The following is a 27,143-nucleotide window of genomic DNA, read 5'->3' as shown; positions in this document are numbered from 1 at the left end:
AACTGAACTCTGTAGTTTGGAGATAAGTTGTAATTCTGGGGGATTCCCCAGGTCCCACTGGAGGCTGGCATCCCTATACCAAACAGAGGAAAAATGAATCCAGCTTCTGTTTTCCTAGTATAACTGATCACATACAGGGGATTTAAGTCTAGCAAATCCAGTTGAATGTGGCCAGGATATTCTTCCCAATGAAAAAAGAGACACTCCGCTTTATCGTAGCTCTGACTCTTCGCAGACATTCACTTTATTTTTGTTTTATTTGGAGAAAACCAATATTGAGCCTGCATGATCAAGTTCTCATACCGGGGATATTTCTTATTTACGCAGGCTTTTCCGATTCCCTTGATTCTAGATATTTTTTCAGTAGGTCACAGCTGCTGAAACGGCAAGAATCCCAAGTCTCATTTGGGAGTGGCCAGCTGCAAGTGCAGAAGACGGAAGCTAGCGAAATAACTGCAACTCATGCTTTAAAAATGCCTCTAATTATAAGATATACCGATTGTATGTTAGAATCTTGGAATATTTTTATAATACAGCAATATTTGATCAAAAGGTTATCATCTCAGACATAGTTATGCCGCAAAGCAGAGTTAGAATTTGCGGTTAATGTAAAAGTTGCCTTTAATAGAAGAGAAGCAGAAATGAAATGGCTTGGACCCAACACTTCCACAGTTGAAAAATCCCGCAAGGAACAGCATTTCCAGGGGCATTTCAGAATTGGGGGGGGGGGGGTTCACATTCTACATGGTCAACCTAAGCTAATAACTCAACATTTGATCTGAATCTGCAGAATTAGTTGGACATTAGTATTCATCATATTTTCATAGTTTGCCTGAGACCCCTTCCGCACATGCAGAATAATGCACTTTCAATCCACAATTGTTTGCAAGTAGATTTTACTATTCTGCACAGTAAAATCCAGCTGCAAAGTGCATTGAAAGTGGATTGAAAGTGCATCGTTCTGCGGAACGATGTGCGGAAGGGGGCTTAGTTTCCTTCCTCTGCCTGCAATATTCTCTCTTCACCTTCTACCATCAATCAATTGTGCTCTTAAACTGCCCCCCCCCATCTTGTGTCTCTTAAGATGGTAAGTATAAAAAGAAAAACTCTATAAAAATCGAGTCAAAAAGGGAAGTAAACCATACCTTTCAATGTTTCTTAGATGAAAATAGATGTGTTCTTGTGACATCCTTCTTCTCACACCATAGATTACTGCTTGAATACCCACTTCCTTTTATGCAAGCTGGTTTCAGGTTTTAGAGTCCCCTCCGCGAGACATCCATGGTGGCCCTGTGCTGTCCCCACTTTGGCAGTACTGCTCACTCACCCAGAGAACCAGTGGGTGAGCAGGACATTGTGGCTCCTTCACTCTGCCACCCACTTCCATAAGGGGCAGCTGTTGCTTCTCACTACAGACAGCTGTGCAGCGATTATAGCATGGAATGTTAAGGCTTAATGGGGGGGTTGTGTCCGACCCTTCTGGGGTGCTAGGTTCTTGACACCTGGGCCCTGGCTGATGGCTCTCTTCTGTCCTTTGCCATGTTCATTTACTGTATGGTAACCTGTCCCATGAAGATTTAAAAAGCCAAGGTTGTTCTTTTGGTTAAAAGTATCCATATATTTTTAATAATTCATATTTGTCACATAATGTGCTATCACAGATCAAAATATATCTCGGCATCTGCAGCGTGTGAAGAACTGGCTGTGCACTGCAGGGTGTCTTAGATACACCACCCCTCAAAGCGTAACTTTTAGATATCCTGGGGAGGGAGACAAACCCTGAAGAATGACAACGCTGGCAATGCTCACTAACAAAGGCCTTTTCTACACTGGGTTTTTTTTTTATGAAGCTGTCTGTCTTTGTGCCATTATTTTCCCGAAAGAATCATTTGCTGGTTGTTGTTTTTCCATTTTTTTTCACGTTTTCCTGTTTTTTAAAAAAACACCTAGCTTGGAAAAAAAGGTGAAGAAAAGCGGGATGAACAGCAACCTGCAAATGATACTGCCTGTAAGGGTGAGAGAATCCCGATGTAGTCTGGAAGCCAAGCTGCATCAAACAAACAGTTTTGGAAAGTATTGTCGAAGGCTTTCATGGCCGGATTCAACTGGTTCTGGTGGGTTTTCCGGGCTGTGTGGCCATCGACCATGGCCAGACCACAGCCACATAGCCCGGAAAACCCACCAGAACCAGTTTTGGAAAGCCTAAAGTTTTCACTATGCATCCCCCAAAGTCCCCAATATGAACAATATGGCTCATTATGCATGGAACGCTTACCTCAGGACTGCACAGTGGGCTTGCAGAGGGCTCTCCTTGTGTTTCTCTATTTTCAAGCAAGGAGGCACTCCCTCCTTTCCCCTGGAGTTTTTCCGCAGAGAGCTCTCCAGGCCTGGTTCTCTTAACTCCACACATCATGGGATTCTTAAAGGCATCTTGTTACATTCAGTAGTCTAGACTGCTGACTTAGCCTTTTAAACTGCTCTTATATAGATATTTCTGTTCCAAAAATAATCCCCCCCCCCTGCCAGATAAAAGAGGCTAAGCAACTCCCTGGACCACAGGTTGCTAAAGAAAAGGACTGTACTAATGCTGCCCCCCTGCCCTCCACACAGCATTTCCTGCTGCTGCTGCTGCTGCTGCTGCTGCTGCTGCTGCTGCTCCTGCTCCTGCTGCAGCTGCAGGACAGAGGCTTGTTATTTCCAAGCTCTCTTTATATCAGTATCTTGAAATATCAAGAGAATTAGAGGTTGTGTGAGTGAGCTTTTTTCTGTTACTTAGAGCAGCCATCAACATGAAAGGAGGGGGGTGAGGGGAAAGCCGTGCAAAGTAGCATGGGGGAAAGGGGAGGCTGACTGTGGGCAGAGGGAACATATCCAGGTCAAAGCTGTGCTCACTGGTATATCTGTCCCACTCTGGCGGTGAAGCAAAGTAACATTCATGGTAAAAGTGGTCTCACTTACCACTGAGAGAACGGACAGTGAAAGCAGGGCTTGAGGAAACAGGTCAGTACAACAACTCTTGCTGAGACGGACATTCTTCCCCATCCCGCAGCAGGTATATTGTACGTAATCGTCCTATAAGTTTCTCAGTGATTAAAAAAAATAATGGCTATCTCTAGTTCATAGAGAGAGGATAAAAGTGGAGCTTAGAACCCTCCTTACTGACATAATTCAATCAGCCAGCAGTAAATGTGCACCCTTTTTGCATATGCACACAAGGGCTCCTCTAGTCAGTTCTAAGGAGCAAATAAGCGAATGGACAAGTCTCCACACAGCTCAATTAAATTTGAGTTGTATCCTTTCACACATATGAACACACACAAAGCTGTTGTATACTGAATTAGACCATTTGTCTTTCAAGCCCAGTATTGTCCACTCAGACTGGCAGCGGCTCTCCGGGGTCTCAGGGTGAGGTCTTTCACATCACCTGCTGCTTGGTCCTTCTACCTGGAGATGCTGGGGATTGAACCTGGGACCTTCTAAGTGCAGAGCCATTAAGCTTACATTGAGCCACATCTTCACAACCCCTCAGTTAAGTGCAGAGCCTTCCTCCAGTCCATGATGATGATGATGATGATGATCTGTTGTTGCTAAGGTGTCCCAGCATGTCCTCCAATCCATAGCACTGTTAATTTGGCTGTGAGTGGCAAATGCATTTTTTAATGGGGTGATGCTATGCTTTGCACCCTGGAAGCCATTCTCTTCTCCCTAGATTTATACTTTGGAACCAAGGCAATTAAGAAAAAACACCCAAGGAGGAAAGGCCTGATTGTGACAAAACTGGAAGGAACAGGAAGTGCTGAGCAGACTCTGTACTCAGAGGCAGGTGGTATGACAAACCCTTCCTCCCTAATGCAAATATGGGCAGACAGGAGCCAATTACATTTTGTTGCATCTTGTCTGTCGCAGCAAGATTTCTTGCACGGACCTGTTTCCTCAAGCCCTGTTTTGCTGCATCTTGGAAATTCAGTTTTGTGGTCAGTAGCCTCTGGTCACTTCTGGTCACTCCATCCTGCACCACTTTCTCTTAGATGTACATTTTGTAAATAGGGGTGAACGTAGACAAGCAAAAAACTATGCTGTGTGTGCAGCTGGATTTCAACTGTCAACATGAGGCTCTCACAAAATGGCATCCTTTTTTCCAGAAGCACTTCCCACGCTTATGTTTTTTTCACAAAGGCACTGGATGAAGGACACCCAAAACTTTGAAGTGCCTTGTGCGTTCTACCGCCTGGATGCCAGCTGATCGCATTAACAGCTCTAGACTGTTGCGTTGGATTAATCTGTCCTAGCCCAGGATTTTATTACTGAGGTTGCCCCTTTTGCTATGTTTCAGCACTGCAGTTCAAAACTCTGTGTGTAGTATTGAGATGGGCAGGAAGCACAAGGAATCTGGAAGCTGAGCAATGAAACGTAGCTTTCTGGCTCAGCGCTATGCTTCAGCACATAACCTGAATGCTTCCTTTCCTGTTAATTAAGGCTAATAGCTTTAAATTGGTGGGCCTCGTTATTTTAGAAGAGCCTAACAGCTTTAGGATTAAGTTTACTGGCCCTGAATTGTTGGAAACCCTCCATAACTGCTCTGAGCCAGCAGCTGGGAGAAGTTTAAGGCTGAAGGGATTAGCTGTTAGCTGCATTGGAAACCTCAGGAGTTACAAAAGAATGCAGATTGAGGGTTAGTTAAGTGTGAAGAGCCTAATTTAATTCACATTATACTGTGGATTAACAAATCGCAGCTGCTGAAAGGGAGGCCCCATGGCTAGTCATAGTGCCAAATGTTTTCATTTCCCTAGAGAAAGTAATCACGGCTCCAGTTGTTGATTTCCAGGTTGGTCATGGATTTGCTAATCTGGGTAACAGATTTGTGGCAATGCATGTACCACTGGAAGGCATTTCAGTGTTTAAGAAACGTCATCTCTCAGGTGGAACGTGATTCAACTTGTTTGAAAGTCTGCTAATGGCCAAATTCACATTAAGGTGGATGTAGGTACATGCTGAGCAGATGTGAGCTGAATGCAGAGCGAGCCAACGTTGTGTAGAGGTTAAGAGCTGGTAGACTCTAATATGGAGAACAGGGTTTGATTCCCCACTCCTCCACATGAGCAGTGGACTCTAATCTGGTGAACCAGGTTTGTTTCCTCATTCCTACACACGAAGCCTGCTGGGTGACCTTGGCCCAGTCACAGTTCTCTCAGAACTCTCTTAGCCCCACCTACCTCACAAGGTATCTGTCGTGGGGAGAGGAAGGGAAGGAGTTTATAAGCTGCTTTGAGACTCCTTACAGGACAGAAAGGTGGGATATAAATCCAAACTCCTCTTCTTCATATCAAAGCTCTCATGTGATTATATTTCTGTACGGTAACATAAGACGAAACCTGCAGGATCAGATTACTGGTTTCAACAAATAGGGCATAGAAGCTGCAGATTTCCACAGATGCTGGCTCCTAGCATTGATATTTAAAAGTTTCCTGCCTTTAAATAGGGAGGTGCCCTTTGATCACCATGAAAAGAAGCCATTGATGGAAGCCATCCACAAAGAAACCATCCACAAATCTGTTTAATCCCTTTTTAAAGCCATCTATGCTTGTGGCCATGACTATACAATTCCACAATTTAACTACTCTAAACTCTGGATTTCCATATGAGAAGGCAAGAAGCACTGGAAAATTCAGTAATGCTAGAGAAAGTTGAAGACAGTGGAAAAGACCTAACATTAGATGTATTGATTCAATAGCTGCAGCCCTCAGTTTGCAAGACCTGAACAAGGTTGCAAACGATAGGATGTTTTAGAGGTCACTATAAGTTGGAAGCAACTTGACTGTAGTGCATTTTATAAAATGTAGTAAAATTTGTTGATACAATACCATGATTGTGTTGGTGGTGGAGACCCTCTCCAAGAATGAATTTCTGCACATGCTCAGAGGCAACAATTCTAAAATAGATTTGTGTTGTCAAAGGCTTTCACAGCCAGAATCACTGGGGTGCTGGGTGGTTTCCGGGCTGTATGGCCGTGTTCTAGCAGCATTCTCTCCTGATGTTTCACCTGCATCTGTGGCAAAAGATGCAGGCGAAACGTCAGGAGAGAATGCTGCTAGAACATGGCCATACAGCCCAGAAACCACACAGCACCCCACTAAAATAGATTAATCGAGCAAGTTGGACACAGGCAGGATAGCCCATCACAAGTTCACCTTTTGCAATGGGAACACAATACAAATGTTGCAAGCTGAACCAATAGGTGCTCAAGCATCTCAAATTGTAAAATGCAGAAAAGTTGAAATGCTACAACAACCTTCCTAATTCAGCAACCCAGTACAGACACATTTAGACTCTCTTTTTCACACGTGCACATCAACAATAAGAGAAAAGCTGAAAAATGTGTTGTGTGAACTTAGTCTAAATAGCTGTATCTGTCTCCATGAGTTTTTTTAAAAAAACTATTTCCAGTATAATTATGGCCTCTGGATTCTAGCCATATCTTCTGATACTTTGCAGATTCAGATGGAACTATATATGAATAGCCCTGAATTGTCAGGAATCTTATGGATGTGTTTAACTGACTGGCTCACTTCTATCTGGTGCCCATTTATAACTTGCTAGTTCGTTAAAGGTACCTGAAACAAGCCTATCATTTGTTCTTCCAAAGTTCATTCCCTGTCAGTCATTTCATGCTCTAAAATTCACTTTTTAGTGGACACTGGGCCCAATCTCTGAAATACATGCATTTTATTATTGGGAATCTGCAGGTTTTTTAATAGAATTGGTATATGTGCCCGTGTAAGACTTTTGTAATGTTTTTTCCTTGGTTGTTAAAGATATTTCTTCATCCCTTGCAAAGCCATTTCAAATGTGTTTCAGACCAGCTGTCTCCTAAATATGCAGGGCAATTGTTCCTACCCTAGTTGTTAATAGCAATTTCCTGTCTGGCAATTTTGCACTTGATAATTAATATTTGTTCAGGTATTTCCCCTGATTAATCACACAGTCTGGAGTAATCTTGGGCTATGGTCATCTGTCTAGCATACAGTGGGGGCAGGAAGGAAGGAATTTTATACTTAGAGGTTAAGGGTAAATTTTCTGGGGACTATGCAGATGGGTTATGGAAAAGCTTAGTTTTTCTTGGCTTTAAACTGGAAAAATGTCTGTGGATCTTTCCTGGCAAGATAGTCTGCAGTTTGTGAATTGCCATGTTGAATATCTCTGAAAAAAAGGAATCCAAATTTGGTTTTCATTGTTTTGTAGGATTCTCTAAGACAAAAGAAAACAAATAAACTAGTATTTGGGTCTCCTTTACCAATTCCATGATTAAATAATGGTGCAATAAAATATATTCAATAAAATATATTCATATTTATAACTTTATGTTATAAAAACAATTACCCTTTTATTTAAAAAAACCCTGTTATAAAAACAATGAAAATGACAATGAAACAAAAAATCTGTAAAGTACACAGTCAGTTTGGTAAATTAATGAAAACTTAGTCAGTTGTGACTCACTTTCAGCAGTGATGGCAACTTTTAATTGGTTGGGCTATAATTTAGGGGCTATATTTGGGGAACGAAAAGCTAAGTCTGTCTTTATAACCGTTGTAGTTTCACAATGCATAACTAAGCAGAGTTAAACCTTTCTTCTCAATCCATTGACTTCAAAGGGCTTAGAAAGTACAATTCTGCAACTTCCCTGTAGGTTTGTATCTCAAGGAGATACTTAGGTTGAGGTGATGATAATATTGAAGCTTCGGGTTTCTAGATCTGGGTTGGGAAATACCTGGAGATTTGAGGGGTGGAGTCTGAGGATGGTGGGGTTTATCAAGGGAAGGGGCCTCAGTCGGGTATAATGCCATGGAGCCCTCCCATTTTCTCCAAGAAAACTGATCTCTGTAGCCTGGAGACCAGTTGTAATATCACCTGGAGGTTGGCAACCCTATTAATCAATCAGTGAAACTGCAGATGATTAATCAAATAAAATTCACGACATCCTTGGGTATTGGCAATAATACCCCAGTTTAATTTTATGAATGTTTGATATATTTCCAGCCACTTTCTCTTTATTGAAGTGGCTGTGAAAGACAGTTGTGTAAATGGCTGGAATGAAAGTTAATGAGGTTTGTGAAATGGAAGTCTTGAAAGAGAAAATTTCAGATCAAATACAATTTGTGACTTCTGCAGGAAACTTTTTGCTTCTATTTTGTTTTCAACCATCGATGTGAAAACCGGTCAGAATGCGTATTGACCCATTGGGAATAAATCCCATGAACTCAGTGGGTTTTTCTTTCAAGTGGAGAAACTCTCCTCCCTGCAACAGGTTTTGCATGATGACAGCTGCCGAAACAGCTGCCGAAACTGCAGTGCCAACCATGGAAGCTGCAGAAAGGCAGTGAACCCATGGGCAATTCTAGCCATGGCTGTTCCTCCTCTTTTCCTGGCTGGCTGGCATAGGCAGAGCTACCATGGGGCAGGGCAGGGAGGGGCAGGGGGACAAGTGCCCTGGGTGCAGGCATGGGGGCAGAGAATTGCTCCCCCACCCCTCCCCTCAGGCCGCCGTCATGGATGGAGCAGCCCCCACGGACCGGAGCAGGCTGCTCTTTTAACTTTTAAAGGTAAGTGAGGTGTGTTGTGGGGGGCACGGGCACCATTTTGCTCCAGGTGCCACTTCCCCCCCCCCCCCACGGCACTGTTGGCTGGTTTGAGGAGGGAATTGAAGTTGGCATTTTGCTTGCAGTAAATAGGTCCAGTATGTGAAACCCCATGGGCTATAAACTGCAAGCAAGGACAGGAGGTGCTGTGGTGTCATGGTAGATCACCTGCTCCCGGGTTCAACCCCAGCACCCCCACTTAAAAGGACTAGGCAGTGGGGGGGGGGTGAAAGACCTCTGCCCGAGATCCAGGAAAACCACTGCTAGTTTAACTAGATCGTACTGACAGTGATGGAACAATAGTCTGATTCACTGGCAGTCTTCAAGCCGCAGCTGGATAAATACTTGTCAAGGATGCTCTAAGCTGATCCAGGTGCAAAAATGTCAAGAAATTTTACTATTGGTGGAAAGGAGAATTACAAGTAAAACCAGCTGCAGGTACACCGGGGCAGATGAACACATAGTACTAGCAGTGAGAGGCCAGGCTCAGTGCAGACAGAATCTTTTGTAAAGTTATTACGTTGCTTTCACAGCAACACATAAAATTGCCTTATGTTATGGTTTTCTCCGACAGGCAGTGGTTCTCCATTTTCTCAGTGGTCTTCCACACCATGTACTATCTGATTCTTTCTTTAAAAACTGGAGACACTGGGGATTCAACCCAAGACTACCTCAGGGATCCACAACCTTGGAATGTGGTGGAGTCTCCTTTGGAGGTTTTTAAAGAGAGGTTTTTAAAGGAGTGCTTTGATTGTGTGTTCCTGCATTGCAGGGGGTTGGACTTGATGGCCCATGGGGTCTCTTCCAACTCTATGATTCTACAACTTACTGCATGCACAGCAGATACTCCACCATTGAGCCACAGCTACACTCCCGAAAAACACTGGCTAGTTTCTTTCTGATTTCTTTTGCAAGGGCTGATGGGAATCTCGAGGTCAAAGCCATCATATTATTGACTTCAGCTGTGCCTCACTCTGGGGGCACTTTGGAGGGCGTGAGTCCCAAGGAGGTCTGCAGTGGCAAAGAGGGACCATTTGTCTCCTGTATGCAATAACCACACAAAGAGCGAGACCTTTGGGTTACTTCTGTCTTCCTGATAGATGGCGTGAGTTGGCTACGGCTCTGTGGTCCAAAGGCTATTTGCCACACCTCATAGAGGTTTCTGTGATGGAGTGAAATCTTCACATTACGAACCACTTTCAAAGTCACAAGGGCCTCTTTATTCTCATCTCGCAAATGTGTCCCTCTGGTGAGAAAGGTCACTTTGCGCAAATGATACCCTCGGTGAGGGTTTTTATGGCTTTTGGAACTTCTGTGTCATCGTTTGTTCGCTTCGCTGCTCCTCTTGGTTCCTTCCTCGGCCTGCCCCTTCTCTCCCCGCTCCCCACCTTTAGCACACCATGCTGAATAGATGTGGTGGTTTTATACTGTGCATCTCCATTTCCCATTAGCTGTTCCTGAAGTGTGACTTCTTTCCTGCTTAGGCAGCTGAAACTGGAGACAGAAGAGGCAGCAGGGAAATGTAGTTAACTGCTTATTCCTGTTGGGAATTTACGGAAAATTGGGGATTAGGAGAACTTCATCACTGTCATTCTTTCTGTATTAGCTCTTCTGCTTGCACAAAGGAGGACAATGGTGGGGTAGGCTGATAAAAATGTGCAAGAGAGAGACTGGCTGGTTGAACCATACTTACTACAACCCTAGGGAACACAGCCATAGTAGCTTGCAAACCTTTGAGGGCTTTTGGCCAGCATGGTGTTAAGAGTGGTAGACACTAACTTGGAGAACTGGGTTTGATTCCCCACTCCTCCACATGAGCAGCAGACTCTAATCTGGTGAACTGGATTTGTTTTCCCACTCCTCCACATGCAGCCCCACTGAGTGACCTTGGGCCAGTCACAGTTCTCTCTGAACTCTCTCAGCCCATCCCCCACCTCACAAGATGTCTGTTGTGGGGAGGAGAAGATAAGTTGATTGTAAGCCGCTTTGAGATTCCTTGTAGGGAGAGAAAAGCAGGGTCTAAAAACCAGCTCTTCTTTGTCTTCTGCAAATAGATTGAGAAGAATTTAGGATGAAAAGTTATGCAGATAATGTCATGATAACAATAAGTAACTCTCAAGGAGCAGCAGTGGCGTAGGAGGTTAAGAGCTCGTGTATCTAATCTGGAGGAACCGGGTTTGATTCCCAGCTCTGCCGCCTGAGCTGTGGAGGCTTATCTGGGGAATTCAGATTAGCCTGTGCACTCCCACACACGCCAGCTGGGTGACCTTGGGCTAGTCACAGCTTCTCGGAGCTCTCTCAGCCCCACCTACCTCACAGGGTGTTTGTTGTGAGGGGGGAAGGGCAAGGGGATTGTAAGCCCCTTTGAGTCTCCTGCAGGAGAGAAAGGGGGGATATAAATCCAAACTCTTCTTCTTCTTCTTCTTCAACTGTCAATAAAGTATCTGATGGCTCAAATACAACAGTTTGGATTTTTTTTTTCAGGATATAAAGTTAACAGACTGAAAACAAAGATTACTGCAAAGTTTCTAACCAAACAAGAAGAAACAGATATTGGAAAAGTTGCTGGATGCAATGTTTTATCCAACAAGTTTAAATATCTGGAGATCAATGTGAATGGACAGAATAATACCTTTTACAAAGACAATTATGCAGTAATGCTGAAACACAATACAAGAAGGCCTACAAAGGTGGTCCAGAATGAGACCATCATAGCTAGGAAAAATTGCCGAAGCTGAAATTCTTGTTTCAAATGTTGCTGTGAAAAAACGGCTCCGGCACACCTTGAGGTTTGAAGGGATCGGGCGTTATATAAATTGAAGAAATAAATTAAAAAATAAAATAAAATAAAATAAATTTTATGCTCTGGGCAGGAGAATTCCAGCCACCTTCAGAAATGCTAATACGGGTAGTGAAAGACAATGGGATGGGTCAAGCCCCCCTTCTTCTATAAGCAGGTATCACAGATTTGGAGGTCTTCAGGAGGAAAGAAGGGCTTCAGGAAGTGGCTACCTGAAGCCATCAGGAAAAGATTCCTTGACCCAGACTGACCAGGTCAAAGGGGTAGGGACTGGGAACTGATAAAACTATTGGGAGCAGAGAGGAAGGACTCTTCTGGTTGGACCACTGAAAGAAGCAGAGCTTGTGCCTGAGTTCTGGAAATGGCAGCCATTTTTACCTTGTCTTCGCCAGAGGAGTATCTGGGGGAAATGGTGCCCGGGGACAAACACCCCACCCGACCCCCTGCAGGCTGACTCCTACTCTACCCAGGGCCTAGGGAGGGCAGAAGCTGGGCTACAGAGGGCCAGGAGGGGGCAGGGCACCATGGCAGGCAACTCAGGGGCAGGAGCTGAACACTTTCTTCCAGGTTATGAAGAATCTGTAGGCAGCTGAAACATCCTAAGCTTAAGATCCTGCCTGATTTTAACAACTGAAAGAATATGTATAGAGGAAGGGTCAGATGAATTGTGTCCCTCATTTCTTTTGAATCCCTTGCTTAATCTGCTGCTATGCTAAAAGTATGCTTGTAAACATTTTCTTTTTAAAAAATAAATACTTTAAACATTGGATGCTGGTAGCAGTTCTCTGTAGCACACAGACCTCCACTGTCTTGGACATGCTATTTTACAAGGAGGGTGTCAGGAGTGGGGGGAAGGCTGGCAGTTGGCAAGGAGCTATTCCTTCAGGGGTGCATCAGGACATAAACCAGGGGTAAACCAATTGGCCATGCTAGCAGGGGCTGATGGGAATTGTAGCCCAGGAACATCTGAAGCGCCAGAGTTGGACACCCCTAGTGTAGACCATCCCTCTGATGCCCAGGAACAAGGAAATAGGAGACACAGCGGCCAAGCTTCAGAGTTGGAAAGGAGGCTGATGGCCCCTTACTCTCTCCAGTGGGAAATGCCTACAAAGATCAGGTGGTGGCAGCAGTTACCTTCAAGAAAGAGAAAGCCCCTTCCAGGAGGAGTTAGCAACCCTGGGAGAGGGTTGAGTGCCCTAGGGCCTGCAGATCAAAGTCGGGCTGTTCCGCCATAGTTGCCAATCTATATACAGGGGAAAACTTTAAAAGAATAGCAAAAACAGGCCAATAAATTTATCTGGAATAAAAAGTAACGAAGAATAAGATTTAAGGTGCTACAAAATGAAAAAAGAAGAGGAGGTTTAGCTGTGCCTCACTGTAAATTATACCACCAAGCTGCGGGCCTTGTATGGATCTCAGATTGGATTAAGAACTCAGATCAAAGGGCTATAAAATTAGAAACAGCAGACTTGAAAGCAGGAACAACATAGTTACTTAGGGTGGAAAAATGTGGATCAGAAGAAAGATCTCATCAGAAAAGGTACCCATGTAATAAGGAGATTTTTGGAATTTGGAATAAAATATGTGCAAGACTGACAGCCCCATCCAGAGCCCCCCACCCCTGGTGGCGGGACACAGCACTGCTTCGGCGTTGCGTACCACCTCCAAGAGGGCTTCTCAACAGCGTGGGAAGGTAGAAAAAGGAATTCTAGATAAAACAAAACAAATCTCCACCCACTGGTAAAGGATGAATCTACCACTGGTGAATCTCTTTAGAGAGAAAGCTCCAGAGTTTGATGTCACCATCAAGAAGCCCCACTCCCAAGTTGCCACTCACATAATTTCGGAAGAAGGGGGGCATTGGAAACAAGGCCTGAAAAGTTGATCACAGAGGTTGGATAGTTTCATAAGGGAATGAGGAGTCCTTCAGATATGCTGATCCCAAGCCATATTGAGCTTTAGAGGTCAAAACCAGCCCTTTGAATTACACCTGGAAAAAACATTGGAAGCCTGTGTGGATGAGCCAAGACTGGAGTGATGTGGTCCATAAGACCCAGTGATGGATGTCCCATGAAAATAATTATGCTTATCTTAGACGTGACTCACTAGTTTTGTCGTTTTCAATGGAGCTTAGTCAAAACTAATTTTAACTGGACTGCAGCCAACATATGGAAGCCCTAAGGTGTACTTACCATGTGATAGAAACTAGGGAAGGTGAAGTGGCCCGAGCTAAAGGAGGAGGTAGACAAGAAATTTTCCCACTGCAGTCGCTGGACCAGGCCTTCTGTACCTCTATGTACCTCTATGGCAGAAGAGCCAGTAAATGTTTTCTATGTTAAAAATCCACGTTACCCAGAAATAAACAGAAACCAAAGCAAAAGTTGGCTTCCTACTCTGATAGCTTAGCATAAATATCTTTTTGCGTAGTGAAAGACTGCTTGATGGGGCTTTCCAAAGGCAACTGAACCAACAGTCTAAAAGGGGGGGGGGGGCGACTGGATTTTATGAAAATAAAGAGGAAGCAATTGGAAAAACATCCTTTGAGAGCAGAGCAACTGCTTTAATAATCTTCTGGTTCTGCTAAGGGCCAGTAATATTGAGCGTAATCTCTTCAAATGCACAGGAGAATCTATCTTTTGAAAATTGGGAATCTGCATAAAAATCCTGCAGTTCATATGTTGCTTTATAATAAATTAAAGCATTTCCAAGCAAAGTTCTTCCTCTGCTGTTTTGTCCTTGAAGTCCCGGGAATAAAGTTCTGAAAAGTGAAAGCATATATTAAATATGCAATATCTCTTCTAATATGTTGTGTGTGAAGCCCAGCAGTTGGAACTATATCTAATAAAATGCTTCTGTGAAAGCAGAATAAAGTCCATAGAACTATATTGGTTGTCAGTCAGATTTAGAAGAAAGTGCTCCTTCTATCTATTTTCTGTTTTGTTTCTCAGTGTGTTTACCATTTTCCTTTGGAAGGAAGAATATATAAATCTGGTTCAGTGGCAAGATTTAAGCAGTTGAACATTTTTGTACTATGGTAAGGGTACTACTAAGGGTAAACAGCACAAGTTGTCCTTGTTCTTTATAGCCTTAAATGGTGAACCTGAGATTGCATTCAGACATGGCAATAAAACTTGTTTTGTGCAAAAGCTTGTAATTCATGACCAGACATACGTAAATCCTGGTTTTTGCCAAACCCCTCCTTTTTTCTTTTCTTTTTAATGTTTATTGCGTATTTTTTGCCTCTCAACAGGAGAAACTTTCCCCTATAGAATAATGCTACTAAACGAACATTGGTTTGTCAGTTCTGATAGCACAACAAACAATATTTGTTTTTTGCTTGGGTCCTCAGCTGATGGGAGGTTGATATAAACTGTAGTGGTGAAATGTGGGCTATACCCACAGTAGTTAAAATATTCATGCAGGTTGAAATTTGGTACACCCAGAGCTCCAGACATCTTGATTTCTGCAAGGATTTTCACATCATGGAGCTGTCATTTGGTAAACACTGTGCCCAAGACATCCTGGTCACCAAAGAAAGGGCTGAAAGAAGGTCATTTTTGTGCCTGGTGCTCAAAGCGTGGGACATGAAATTTATGTGACAGCACTCAAACATAGACTAAGCCAAGCTACGCAACTGGTGTGGCAGAGGGAGAGCTAGTGTGGAGTAGTAGTAAGAGTGTTGGATTAGGACAGTGATGGCGAACCTTTTCGAGACCGAGTGCCCAAATTGCAACCCAAAACCCACTTATTTATCGCAAAGTGCCAACACGGCAATTTAATCTGAATGCTGAGGTTTAAGTTTAGAAAAAAACGGTTGGCTCCGAGGTGCACGTTACTCAGGAGTAAGCTTGGTGAAGCAACCATGCAACGCTTCGAATGGGTGAATCACGACCCTAGGATAGTTTACTCAGAAGCAAGCCCCATTGCCAGCAACCGACCTTACTCCCAGGTAAAGGATTGTGCCCAGGCCAGCCTAGATGTGTGTGTGGGGGGGGGGGGGTGATTTTTCGCCCTGCTCACATGATGAACTCTGGGCATGCGTGCCCACAGAGAAGGCTCTGAGTGCCACCTCTGGCACCCGTGCCATAGGTTCGCCACCACTGGATTAGGATCTGGGAGTCGCAGGTTCGAATCCCCACTCTGCCATGAAAATTGAGTCTGTCACACATTCACAGTTTAAAGTACCTCAGTTTAAAGTATCCTCATTGTGGCGAGGATAACACAGTGTGATGCTATGAGTTCGAAAATTCCCCGGAGCTGTTTGTTAAAGCCACCAAGGCAGTACTTTGATCAGTCATTAGCATCAGCATTCTGGTTTAATTAACTCGAAACTTGCCAGGGGAAGGTTGGGCTGGGCTGGGCTGGCCTTTCTTCATGACAGAGCAACAATAGCCCTGTGTTAAAATGCATTCACGCTCACTTTACATTCCTCTCATCTCTTTAAAAAAAGCTCCATAGTCTCTTACATTACACAGACCTCTGGTCACTTGGCTGTGAAATGCATTCAGGCTGTAGCAATAGAGGATAATACAATTGCCTTAAATCCTGTTTAGAATTTCCAAAAGCCCTTTCTGTGGACTGGAAACCCATAGTGATTCATTAGGCTGGCCACATCAGCAACAATAGGTGTTCTACAAGGAGCTGTGGTTTTTTTTTTCCACCATGAATTTTTCTGATTTTGGGCTTCTGCTCTTCCTTTGTTTTCTCCAAACACACCCCTTCCAACCCCCACAGCATGTTTCCATTGGAGGATACCCCCTATCTTTTAGGTGCTTTACTTTTTTCATCTTGTTTTCTCAGTATTGTTTAAAATATTCTAATACAAGATCTTTTCCCGGGTCTTTTTTCGGGAAGGGGGAGAACCGCTTTTCCTGCCACTTTTCCTGATGTGGACGAAAAAAGCCAAAATGGCTCTCTTTAAAGTGTCTGCAGGACATTTTATTTGTGTTGTGTGTAAAGGGCCATTGAAATGTATGTGAAAATTATTCCACCCCTCTTAGAATGACACTATGTGAGATGCTGGAGTTGCATGATTAGAACTCTAGATGTGTCATTTTGCCCTGAAATGCCCTTTCCCAAATTGAAAATACTATCACCCTGGGCTGCTTGAAGCCATGTGTGCATACAGTGTGTGTACAGTGTACATGAAGCTGCAGCTGACTTGTGGTGACCCCTTATGGAGTTTTCAAGGCAGAACAGAGGTGGTTTGCCATTGCCTTCTTCTGCATAGCCACCCTGGTGCTCCTTGGCAGCCTCCCATCCAAATACTAACCAAGGCTGACCCTGCTTAGCTTAGAGATCTGGTGAGATCAAACTAGCCTGGTCCATCTAGGTCAGAGTGATTGAAGTCCTAGTAGGAAAGGAAAGGTACAGTATGTGCCCATTTTCTGTGTCATCTTGAAACAGTTTGGGGACAGGATAATGGCATTTTAAGTCAGCAGGAAAGGGGAAGAGTTTTGCCGTTAGCAGTTCCTTGATGGTCTTTTGGTTCCTTTCAACTGCATAAACCTACATCTTCATGACTTACATGAGCGGACTGCTTTGGAAAGACCCCTGTTCTGCCCGCATTCTTCCTTCTGGTTTTTTCCAAGGCAGGCTTGATCTGTATTGGTACAGCCTGAAACCACCCTGACCTTTATCTGCTAGCTGCAAAATACATGAAGGGCATTTAAACCTCATAATCTACTTCTGAGCCATGGAATCCTTTTTCAGTGCCAAGAAACCTTATACAGATTCATTACCTACTTGAAGTCTTTGCAGAGGGGCCTTGCTCTTTATTTTTTTTTAAACTTGGCACTATAGAGCATTAACAGCAAGCTGTGTTAGACATGGGGGTAATTGTATTTATTCCAAAGTAAGATAGTAGCTTAGGAAAAAAGCCAACATAAAAGAGAATGCCTTGCTTGTACTTAAACCAGCCAACTCGCTGCCTGCTCTGGTTGAACAATGAGCTCTAGCGGGAATTCGGCATCTTTGACTGAAGGCAAGAGCATGCAGTAGGTACCAAATTTCATTATGCTTCTGAAAAAGAAAAGAAACCCAGCAATGAATAAATCCTACAAAAATAATCTGAGTTAAATGCTGCAAAGGGTGGGAGCTATTAGTATCATTGCACTTAATTTAATGAACGATAGACTGTAAGGGGCCCAAAGACTGTCTGGTGTAAACTCCAGGGCCTGCCAGAGGTTAACACTCAATCCGTCTGCACAGTCTAGACTGGAGTCTGTAATAAGCAGAGTTCAGGTGCTGAATCTAAATGTTAGGCTCTTTGTAAACTTACTATTTGTGGCAACGTTGCTGGCTCTGCGGTGAGGTTTCCCCACGATTCTCATATTACGCATGAGGAAATGTGCCACTGTGCCCAGCGCATATTGCCTGCCCCCTTCTTCCAGGTCAGGAGGTTCTTTGCCACCTTTTTCTTTGGGGGGGGGGAGGAGGTGGCTCCTGCAATATACCGAGCTCCTGAACTAGATCGAGGGCTCAAAAACCCATCTAAGTCCAGGAAATGCTAGCCGAGGAGTGGGCAGGAGTGCTCTGGCCCTACTGTACCCAACCACCGTTTTTCCTGACCCTTGCTTCCGGGTCAGGAGATTCTTTGCTACCTTTTTCTTTCTTCTTTTTTGTGGGGAGGGGGAGAGGATCCTGCGATAGACTGAGGGCTCACTTTTTTTTAAAAAAAAAAAAGAAGCACTATCGATGTCCAGGAAATGCCAGCCAAGGAGTGGGTGGGACTGCTCCTGAATGGGCGGTGGAAGGCAGGAAGGAGCGGAGAACCCAAAGCAACTAAAACACACATTGGTCTGCTCCAGTGTCCCTGCCCAGACCGGGAACAAGTCATGTTTTGCCTGCTGTTAGGAACCGCAGGGTTTCTCTGATCTGCAGAGCAGTGTGTTCAGGAGCGGGGAAAGTGTAGCACCAACTCTTAATTGACAGCAAAAGGAAGACACTAAATTGACTGTAAAATATCCAGAAAAGTTTGTTGAAACAATGTTGTGTTGTAGTGGGTTTTAAAGGGAGCATTTTTAGTAAATGTCATTTGGGAACCTATGTAGTATCTAATGTTTTGGAAGCATAAGATGCTGCAATCTTGTTGAACCTAATCAGGTCTAGATGTTGTCTGAGAGTGACCCCATTTCCCTATAGGTCATACACCTCTGTTTATAATAGACTGAAATAATACCTTCCCCCTGTGTCTGCAGTTTGTAGACATCTGGTAGTTAAGAGTAAAGCAATGTCTACCAAGGGATAGGTAGCTGCTTGTTCTCTGGACAACAGTTGGGCTAGGCTGGTCAACTTCTCATTGGGATGGTGTTCCAGAGAGAGAGGGTCACATCCACCCCATAACCGTTGGACCTCTGTCCATAGTTATTTATATCTTACTTTTCCTGTTGGTTCAATGCCAGTATTGATTGGAAAACATTTTGATTTTTTGAGTTTCTGACATGTTAATAAAAAGACCACGGTGACACAGAAAGCTATAAAGAATTTTTAAAAACTTAACAAACCTGGTAGACACATAGAGATATAATTACAGTTGTGTGGGAGACCACAGCTAGCATTCTGGCATAAACGGAGTTTAATAAATATGTACAGAAGCCAGGTGAACAATTTTTTCATGTGAGATACAGGAAATACTCGGATCTGTTGACAGGTGGCTCTCAGAAGCCTGTGCACTTTTCTGCTTCTCTTCCCACCAGCAATTGTACCTGCTTAAGAGTTTGATCTGGTTCTGCCTCTTCTCATCTTCTTTTTGACAGATGACTGCCACAGCGCAACAGCCGGCGAAGGCACAGCCTGTGCACATCACCACACCCTCGGCCGCCGCCAACACTACTCTTCCTAGCACTCCTATCGACCCTCAGGCACAGCTGGAGGCTGACAAGCGGGCTGTCTACAGGTACAGAGGGACTCTGCTGCCAGGCGGTTCTTTAATCTGGATTTCCATCCCTGTAGTGGCATGTTGAGATGTTGTTGGAATCTAGCCTGGGGCTACCTTGTCAATGACGTGATGCACAGAGGCTTTTCCTTCCTTCCTTCCTTCCTTCCTTCCTTCCTTCCTTCCTTCTTTCTTTCATTCATTCTTTTTCTCTCTTTTTTTCTTTCTTCTTTCTTTTCTTTTCTTTCTTTCTTTCTCAACTGAGAGAAATATGTTCCCGGGCATATTGAACTAGCAGTGCCTCAAGCAGAGAGCTTAAAAAACATTTGTTTTCTTTGTTAGAGAGTTAAATTACAGACAACAGAAGGATGATGATGTAGCAGCGAATGTTTCTAGGGAGGAAAGAGGTGTCCTTCTGCACCATCGAGTTTCCTTTTGCAGCGAATGTGTGCCTTCCAGTCTCGTTCACTGCTCACAGTCCTGAGGTTGTGCTTCTGCTGAGGGTTTTATGAGCACTTAAAGCTGCAATATTTTGCACCTGGGGGGAATGGAGATGCTACCTCCAGGAAGGATATTTATTGGTATTGTGATTGCTGTTCACAGTGTGGTTGCATGAGTCTTTTGGGACTAGTATCTATTAGGAATTTTGGGGACACAATTAGTGGCATGGCAGATTGTTATCCTGAATGACTGCGTCTTCTCTTTCCTTTTTCATTTAGCTTTAAGCTAGTGTAATGCGTTGGATAAAAGACGATGTGTCGAGTCAGGAAGTTTTCACATCTCACCTTTGCCACAAGCACCCTAGTTGCCCTTAGGCAATCTGAACTGTCTCTCAACTTTCACTGCCGCCATCCCGTAGCTGGCAAAGAGATAATAGTACTGTTTAGTATCACAAATAGCCTAGCTTCGCACAATTTCCTCAGCGCTCGGCAGCTAAATGGGATTGGTACTTGGATGAGAGATCACCAAGGAAGACTGGGGCTGCTGTGCAAAGGAAGGTGGTGGCAAACCACCTCTGCCCCTATCTTGCCTCAAAAGCCCCATGAGGTGGAACTTCATGGGGCCACCATGAATCGCTTGATGGCACACTTTACCTTTTTAAATACTGAACTGCTTTAAAGAGTGGTGGTTTTAAGCAGATAATGTATGTGAAGTAGCTCAAATGCTCAAGCATTATATAAAGGACAAATACATTTATTTGTTTGTTTGTTTATATCCAAACTTCCTATTCTTAGGAAGTGCTGAAGGCAATTTACAGCAATTTAGGATTGGATCCTGCAATCCCCTTCTGATATAAGTTGGATCCTACCACTCCCTTCCACCAAGACTTCTCCAGTGGTCTCCATTGGAGGATACCTTTTTCCATTGAAGGAACACTTTTCCAATAAGACTTGCCCAACAGGAAGTATAGGATCCCGCTTAGTGGAAAGGAGGATTCAACCCAATAACACTAGTATTTAAACCTGCCATTTAAAGATTCCATAGGGGCAATTAATGGAGAAAGTGAACAGCCCAGTTAGAATCCATGGTGTGGACAAAGTAGACATGGGTTGTTTCCGCACAGCAAATGTATAACGGGTTGCAGTCGTTATTATTAAGGAACCAATTCTCTTTTTTCCCGTTCACATGTGTGCTGGGCAGGCAGCAATTGGAGCCCATGGAAACAATCCGGGCTGCTTTAACACCTTCTCATGGAGATGCTTTCCTTTTTTCTATTTCATGCAACACATGCATAGCTGCACAGGCAAACAGAAATGAACCACCACAGCCATGCCAATCGTCCCACAATACGATCAGTTGCACCTATGCAGCTGCACATGTGCAACATGCAAAATTTAAAAAAGAAAAAGGTCCCTCCCTGCAACAGCAGAGCAATAATGAATGTATTGCTGTGGCAGGTGGGTTCTCCCTGACCATGGACAGCTCAGTGGAAGGGAAATAAAGCACCTCTTGCCTGGCTGTTTGTGAGGGAGTGGCGCCAACCCAGGATTTTGCAAAAGAATCACTGCTTTAGCGATTTTTGAAAATTCCAGGTTGAGGGCAGAGTCATTTTGGGGGCAGGACCAGTGCAAAATCCCCTTAAAAACAGTCTGTATCATGACCTACACTCCTGATATTTGCCCTGTGTAGAATCCACCATGGAGAAGCTTTTGTCCCTCTCCCAAAAATAGTAGAATAGTAGAAGTTGAATGGGGGCGTTTCAGGGCAGACACAAGGAAGTACTTGTTCACATGCACATAGTTAAATTTTGGTACTGGCTGCAACAGGAAGTGGAGGTGGCCACCAACTTAGAAGACTTTCAAAGGGGAGTGAACAAATTCACAAATGAGGCTATCTGTGACTACTAGTCATGATGGATATCGCTCAGTTGCTGAGGAGCACAGGTGGGAGGATGCTGTAGTAGTCACCCTGTTTGTGGGCTTCCTAAAGGTCAGCCACTGTGAGAATAGCTGGACAACTGGTCTCATCCAGCATGGCTCTCCTTATGTTCTCATGAAGTTGGGGGCGGCTCACCAAGCTCTGACCTCTCTTTCTCTCCAAGTGATATAGTTCCTAAAAAGCCCTAGGTTACCATCGGTGGAGGGGGAAGGACCACCTTGATAACTGTTAATTTCTTTGGGGAGCTCTGTGCTCCAGTACTTAAAAGTCTAGTGCAGGAGGAACAGTAATGTGAGGTCATTTTTGTTTTAGTAGTGTCAAACAAAAACTCTGATAGTCACTCCAAAATGTACATACTTGTGCACATTCCTTTTGCAGCTGTCCTTTTTATGCTGTTGGGAGCTGATTTCCTATGTGTTGCTTAAAGTGCTGCAGGGACAAATTTGATCAGATCATGTGACGGGATAGAGAACATGAACATGTATAGCACTACAACACTCTTTTCAAATTCCTATAAAGCTATTATTTATGTGCAACCAGAGGGAGAGAGTATCTTGCCAAAAACTGGATGTAAATGATAACAAGCTGATGAAACTCTCATGGAGTTTCAATATTCCGAAAACAATGGGAGCAACATTTCTAGCTGAAGTTATGAAACACGTTTCCAAATATGAAGAAACTGCCCAAACCTCTGTAAAATCTCCTAATTTGAATTGAAATTTCTAAATGCTTAAACTTGACTACTTTTTGGTGGGCTTCAGTTACAGATTGTGTCTCTCTATTTACTTGTAGCTTTATTATTATATATTTTAAATGCCATCAAAGGGAACTTGACTTGACTTGAAAGAGAGAGAGATTTATCATAGTCTATGTTCTTGTATATATCTCTGTTCAAGGCATTTTTGCAATTACACTTTTAAGACTTTGGCATTTCAGGGATCTCTCCATTCACTTTTGGCTTTTTTAGCTTCTTGCTTGTATTGGTATTAAAATGTTGCAAAACTGCTGTAATAATTTTAATCCGTGTTAGGAAGCAATAAGTGGCAATTGTTATCTTCACAATCCTGGAGGATTCTGGGTTTACAAATCAAAGTAAGGTATAGCTGCATGCCTAAGGTGACCAGATTTTAACATTGGTAAAGAGGGACACCATTGACCGGGGGGGGGGGGGGGGTCTTGATTAAAAATTTGGTCTATATGGAGCAACACAAATTTTAATAGAATGCAAAAATAGTTGAAGTCAGTGGGATTATGTACGGTAAATAAAGTGTGCACATCAGAAAAATCACAATTAAGTGTTGAGACTTTGAAAGCCATTTTATGTGTGAAATATAATTTAACAAATTCTTGTGAAAATTTTCATTATCTTTTAAACGACGACTGCAATCTACTAAAAAAAATTCACTCAAATGAGAAATATGCCAAAGAATAAAATAATACTATACATAATTTTAATGTATTATATTTGTAAATTGTACTTATGTTGAAATTTAAAAAAATATATTACAATACTATCTGCATTCAAACACAAAAACCTGCTTGGAAAATATGGATCCTCATGGATCCTGATGATTTTTGCACTTGGTCACCCCAAAATCACTAGTACATCACAGCTGAAACTCCTAGCCACATGTTTGAACACAATAATCCTGCATTCCATGTTCTGTGGCACCACAGTGGCACAAAAACCTGCTTGGAAAATATGAATCCTCATGATTTTTGCACTGTCACCCCAAAATCACCACCCCTCATAACGATGCCAGCTCACCTAGGGGTGGGGAGAGGGAGGCAAGGGTTGGTAGGGATTGGAGAAGGTGGCAAGGGATAGGTAGGGGTGGGGGAGATGAGAAGGGGTGGCTTGCGGTGGGGGGACGGTGGGAAGGGGTGAAGTATCAGAGAGGGAACTATTGAACATGTACAGTGTGCTTTCCTTCCCAGTCTTGCTGAAAATAGGTTTTCCTACTAAGCAAAGTTTTTAAAAGAGTTTGCCAGTGATACAGCTGGAGTCAGAAACTCCTCCTCCATCTCTTGATGAGTTACAGACTGGAAACAGCAGGGAGGAGGACCTCCCCCCCCCCCATCCTACTGGGCTGAGAGGCAGTCAGATGGGGACCTGGCAGGATCCACTGCCAGCACGGTGAGCAGAGAGAAAACAAACAGAGCAGCTGGGGGCAACAAGGAAGCCAGGCCAGCCACCCCCTCTGCCGCCCCCTGCCCCCCGCTTCTCTGGTCTCTGAGAGAGAGCCACTCTCCTAGCCCAGCTGCCAGACAGAGACCGGGCAGCAGTGGTGGGATTCAAATAATTTAACAACCAGTTCTGGTGGTCGGATTCAAATAATATAACAACTGGTTCGCTGCCCTAATGACCATTTTAAATATTAAAAAATGACATACCGAAAAGTAGTTTATTATTTCATAAAGTTAATATTTAAATAAGAACAATAAAAGAGGTTCACAAAACTAAAATGCAAAATGCACCTCTAAAAGATCACCCTCCCAAAACAGCTAAAAATGCTTTCCCATCATAAGCCTGAAGGTGACTTACCCATGCAATGCTACAGAAATATTTTTCCATTTTCTTTTTTTAAAACCAAACTAGGCACATTTTTAACACACATCATTATCACTCCCATCATCCCACATTACATCATTCTTAGTTATCACTGATAATCGTCATCATTGAGTAGCAGAGAAAGAGAGACAGAGAGAGACAGCATGAGAATATGAGGCGCTGCAGCGTTTGGGACTCTTTAGTTTGGAGAGGAGACGTCTGCTGAGATCGCAAATGCCTTAGCAGACCAGGTGCTCAGGAGCAGCAGCAGCAGCAGGCCATTGCTTTCACATCTTGCATGTGAGCTCCCAAAGGCACCTGGTGGGCCACTGCAAGTAGCAGAGAGCTGGACTAGATGGACTCTGGTCTGATTCAGCAGGCTTGTTCTTATGTTCTTAACGTTACTAAACCTTTCATCCCCTCATGTCAGAGTCAGGCATGATTTGTTCAAGAATTGGGTTGGAGGCTTGGAGAACAGGCTTTCAAAGGCCATTTTACTGGTTCTGGCTGTGTGTGCAAGGATGAGGAGGAAGGCAGGACACTACTGCTGCCCACAGTAGGGAAAAGAGGGAGGAGGCATGCGCACACACCACACACTCAAAACATGCACAGCGAGGACAGCGTTATTTCTGCCCCAGGCACACTATGGAATATTCTGGTGGATGGGCTAATGCAACTCCCCCCGCCCCCGCATTACACTCTTTGCAGAAGAAATAGCAATCCGCAATGGAGACCAGTATCCTTGATCAACTTTTTGCCAGGTGAATAGAGTGAAAGCATAAAGGGAGGGGGGATGTGGGACCAACTGCTACCTCCAGAAAAGCTCTGCCGGTTGCTGAGTGAGGTCTTGGATCTCTCTCTCTCTCTTCCCCCTCGCTGCATTTCTCCTCCTCAGGGAGACATAAGGGATCCCTGTAATGATCTCTGAAAAGCCTGGGAGGATTTACATCAAGATATGGGGGGATGGGGGGGGGCAGCTGAACACCCCATGCCCAAATGGTAGTTTTGAATCTCGTCCCTCATCACCTTCCCAAGCAGCTCCACAAGATCAGCACGGGAGGCACTTTGCCAGGTAGCGAGATTACTCGCGAGTAAGGGAGGCTGGGCAGATGCACAGAGGTTTTCCCTGCTCCCTCCCAATGCAGTTGGACTAGATTCTTGCCTGTTGGAGAAAATGAGAGCTCCATCTGCCCAGGACGGCTGTTGGCAGGCTCCGTGGCTGTTTCCAGTCCTCCACCTGGAAATCGCTTTGCTGGGCTGTGGGTCAGCTGGGAGGCTTCCCTGCCCCGAAAGGTTACCCAGATCTGGTAGAACCTGGCAGCTTCCCGCGCACAGAGCCCCTTGAGCAGCCCAAATGAGCACGTGCCAAACCTACGCACATGCCCAATGAGAAAGTGGTGCCTTTTTGAAGCCTTTGCCCTCACCTAGCCTTTGCTTTTTGCCCTGAGTTTCATGGGAGTTCCAGTCTCTGCCCAAAAAGGATCCAAGCTATGCAGAGGCACCAGAGGGGAGGGGAGGAGCTGGAGGGCAGGCAGCTGAGAAAAGGATAACTTATTGCAAAAGCGAAGGAGGAGAGCCAAGGGTAACAACCGGTTCCAAATTAGTCTTGCTTCATTTTGCATCACCAATAATGCAAGAAGTCCATTGCACTCATCCTTCCCTGTTTTTTCCCAGGCAAAAAAAGCTGGTCTTTCTGAATGTGCACCCTGTAATGTAAACCGGGAACCTTCTGCAAACTGCACAAAATGCAAAAACATAATGTAAATCTGCAAGGAGGGAGGGGCCCCCACCATGCAACATGGTGCAACCCTGGAATTTTTTGCACGCGTATACCCAATGTAACTTGATGTTTTGGAAGTTGAAGGCACAAAAATGGGCATTTTGCAAGTAGCATACATGCAATAAAAAAAAACAATGCCCAGCAAGGCAAGACGGGGAAGGGGGAAGTCTTTAGTCAAATCAATCAACACAATGCAAGCCCTTGGGGGTTCCCTCTGCATCCTCTCTCAATTCCCCCCCCCCCCCTCCCAGCAGCTGCCCTCGTTTCTGGTGCTGGCGCAAATACTTGGGAGTAAATCTGAATGCAAGGGGGATTCCCTTCCAACTTGGCAGGTTTAGGATCCAGTTGATTTCTGCCCCTATCCACCAGCCGGAGGAGAAGAGAAAGCACAAAAGCTGCTTGACAGCCTGGACCGTCTGAGCCGGTTCAAATGCTGAGAGCAGCCACAGGAGGGGAAACCAAGTCTGCCACCACTGCCCGCCTGCCCGCGCGGCCAGCCTGCTTACCAACCTCCTTCCTCCCTGGCTGCAGGCTTTGCTCTGTCTCTCAGTCGTTACAGGTCAGAGGCTCTCTCGGTTTCAGTCTTCAACTGCTCTTCTCCTGGGCTGGGCTGCATCTGCTGAAGGCCCGCCCCCTCTGCCTCCCCGTCACTCGGGCAGCAGCCTGGACACACCCCTCAGACATGCACGGCGCTTTCACCGAGACCAACACAGGCAAGAAGAGGGGGGTGAGGGGCGATTTTCCGCCCCTCACATGCCATGGCGGGGTCCCGCCCGGGACATTTGTCCCCAGATGTCCTCATCGGCCCTATGCCCCTGCTTCTAGTGCAAGTTAGTCGGGGAGGGGCTGCCCTGCCTCGGTTGAAGAGTACAGGGCGGGAAACAGGGGAACGCCCCAGAAGGCAGTGCGGCAGCCTCTCGTTCTGCCGCACTGCCTTCTGGGGCGTTCTCCTGTTTCCCACCCTGTGCTCTTTCGGCTCTCCTCAGCATTGCGGCAGCGCAAGAAGGAGAACGTCCCAGACGGCAGAGGGGTTCTCGGGCGCCCTGTCTCGGACTCCCTGGCAGGGCAAGGGAGGAGGGGGAGATTGGGCAACAATCGGGACTTTTAAAAAGTGCCGCGGGACG

At 44.6% G+C, this 27,143-nt stretch overlaps 1 protein-coding gene across 7 annotated transcripts in view; it reads left to right on the top strand.

Moving 5' to 3' along the window:
• The window catches only part of PKNOX2 (PBX/knotted 1 homeobox 2), a 352,275-nt gene that overhangs the window by 221,125 nt on the left and 104,007 nt on the right, over nucleotides 1-27,143 (top strand). For all 7 annotated transcript variants that reach the window (XM_048512663.1, XM_048512660.1, XM_048512662.1 and 4 more), the window contains one exon: nucleotides 19,191-19,330. In XM_048512663.1, coding sequence (XP_048368620.1) covers nucleotides 19,191-19,330 — 140 coding nt within the window. The remainder of the gene's footprint in view (nucleotides 1-19,190; nucleotides 19,331-27,143) is intronic.

This window comes from Sphaerodactylus townsendi, linkage group LG12 (genome assembly GCF_021028975.2).
Source record: "Sphaerodactylus townsendi isolate TG3544 linkage group LG12, MPM_Stown_v2.3, whole genome shotgun sequence".
Lineage (NCBI taxonomy): Eukaryota > Metazoa > Chordata > Lepidosauria > Squamata > Sphaerodactylidae > Sphaerodactylus > Sphaerodactylus townsendi.
Note: the sequence above shows the minus strand (reverse complement) of the source record. Positions and strands in the feature narration are given on the sequence as shown.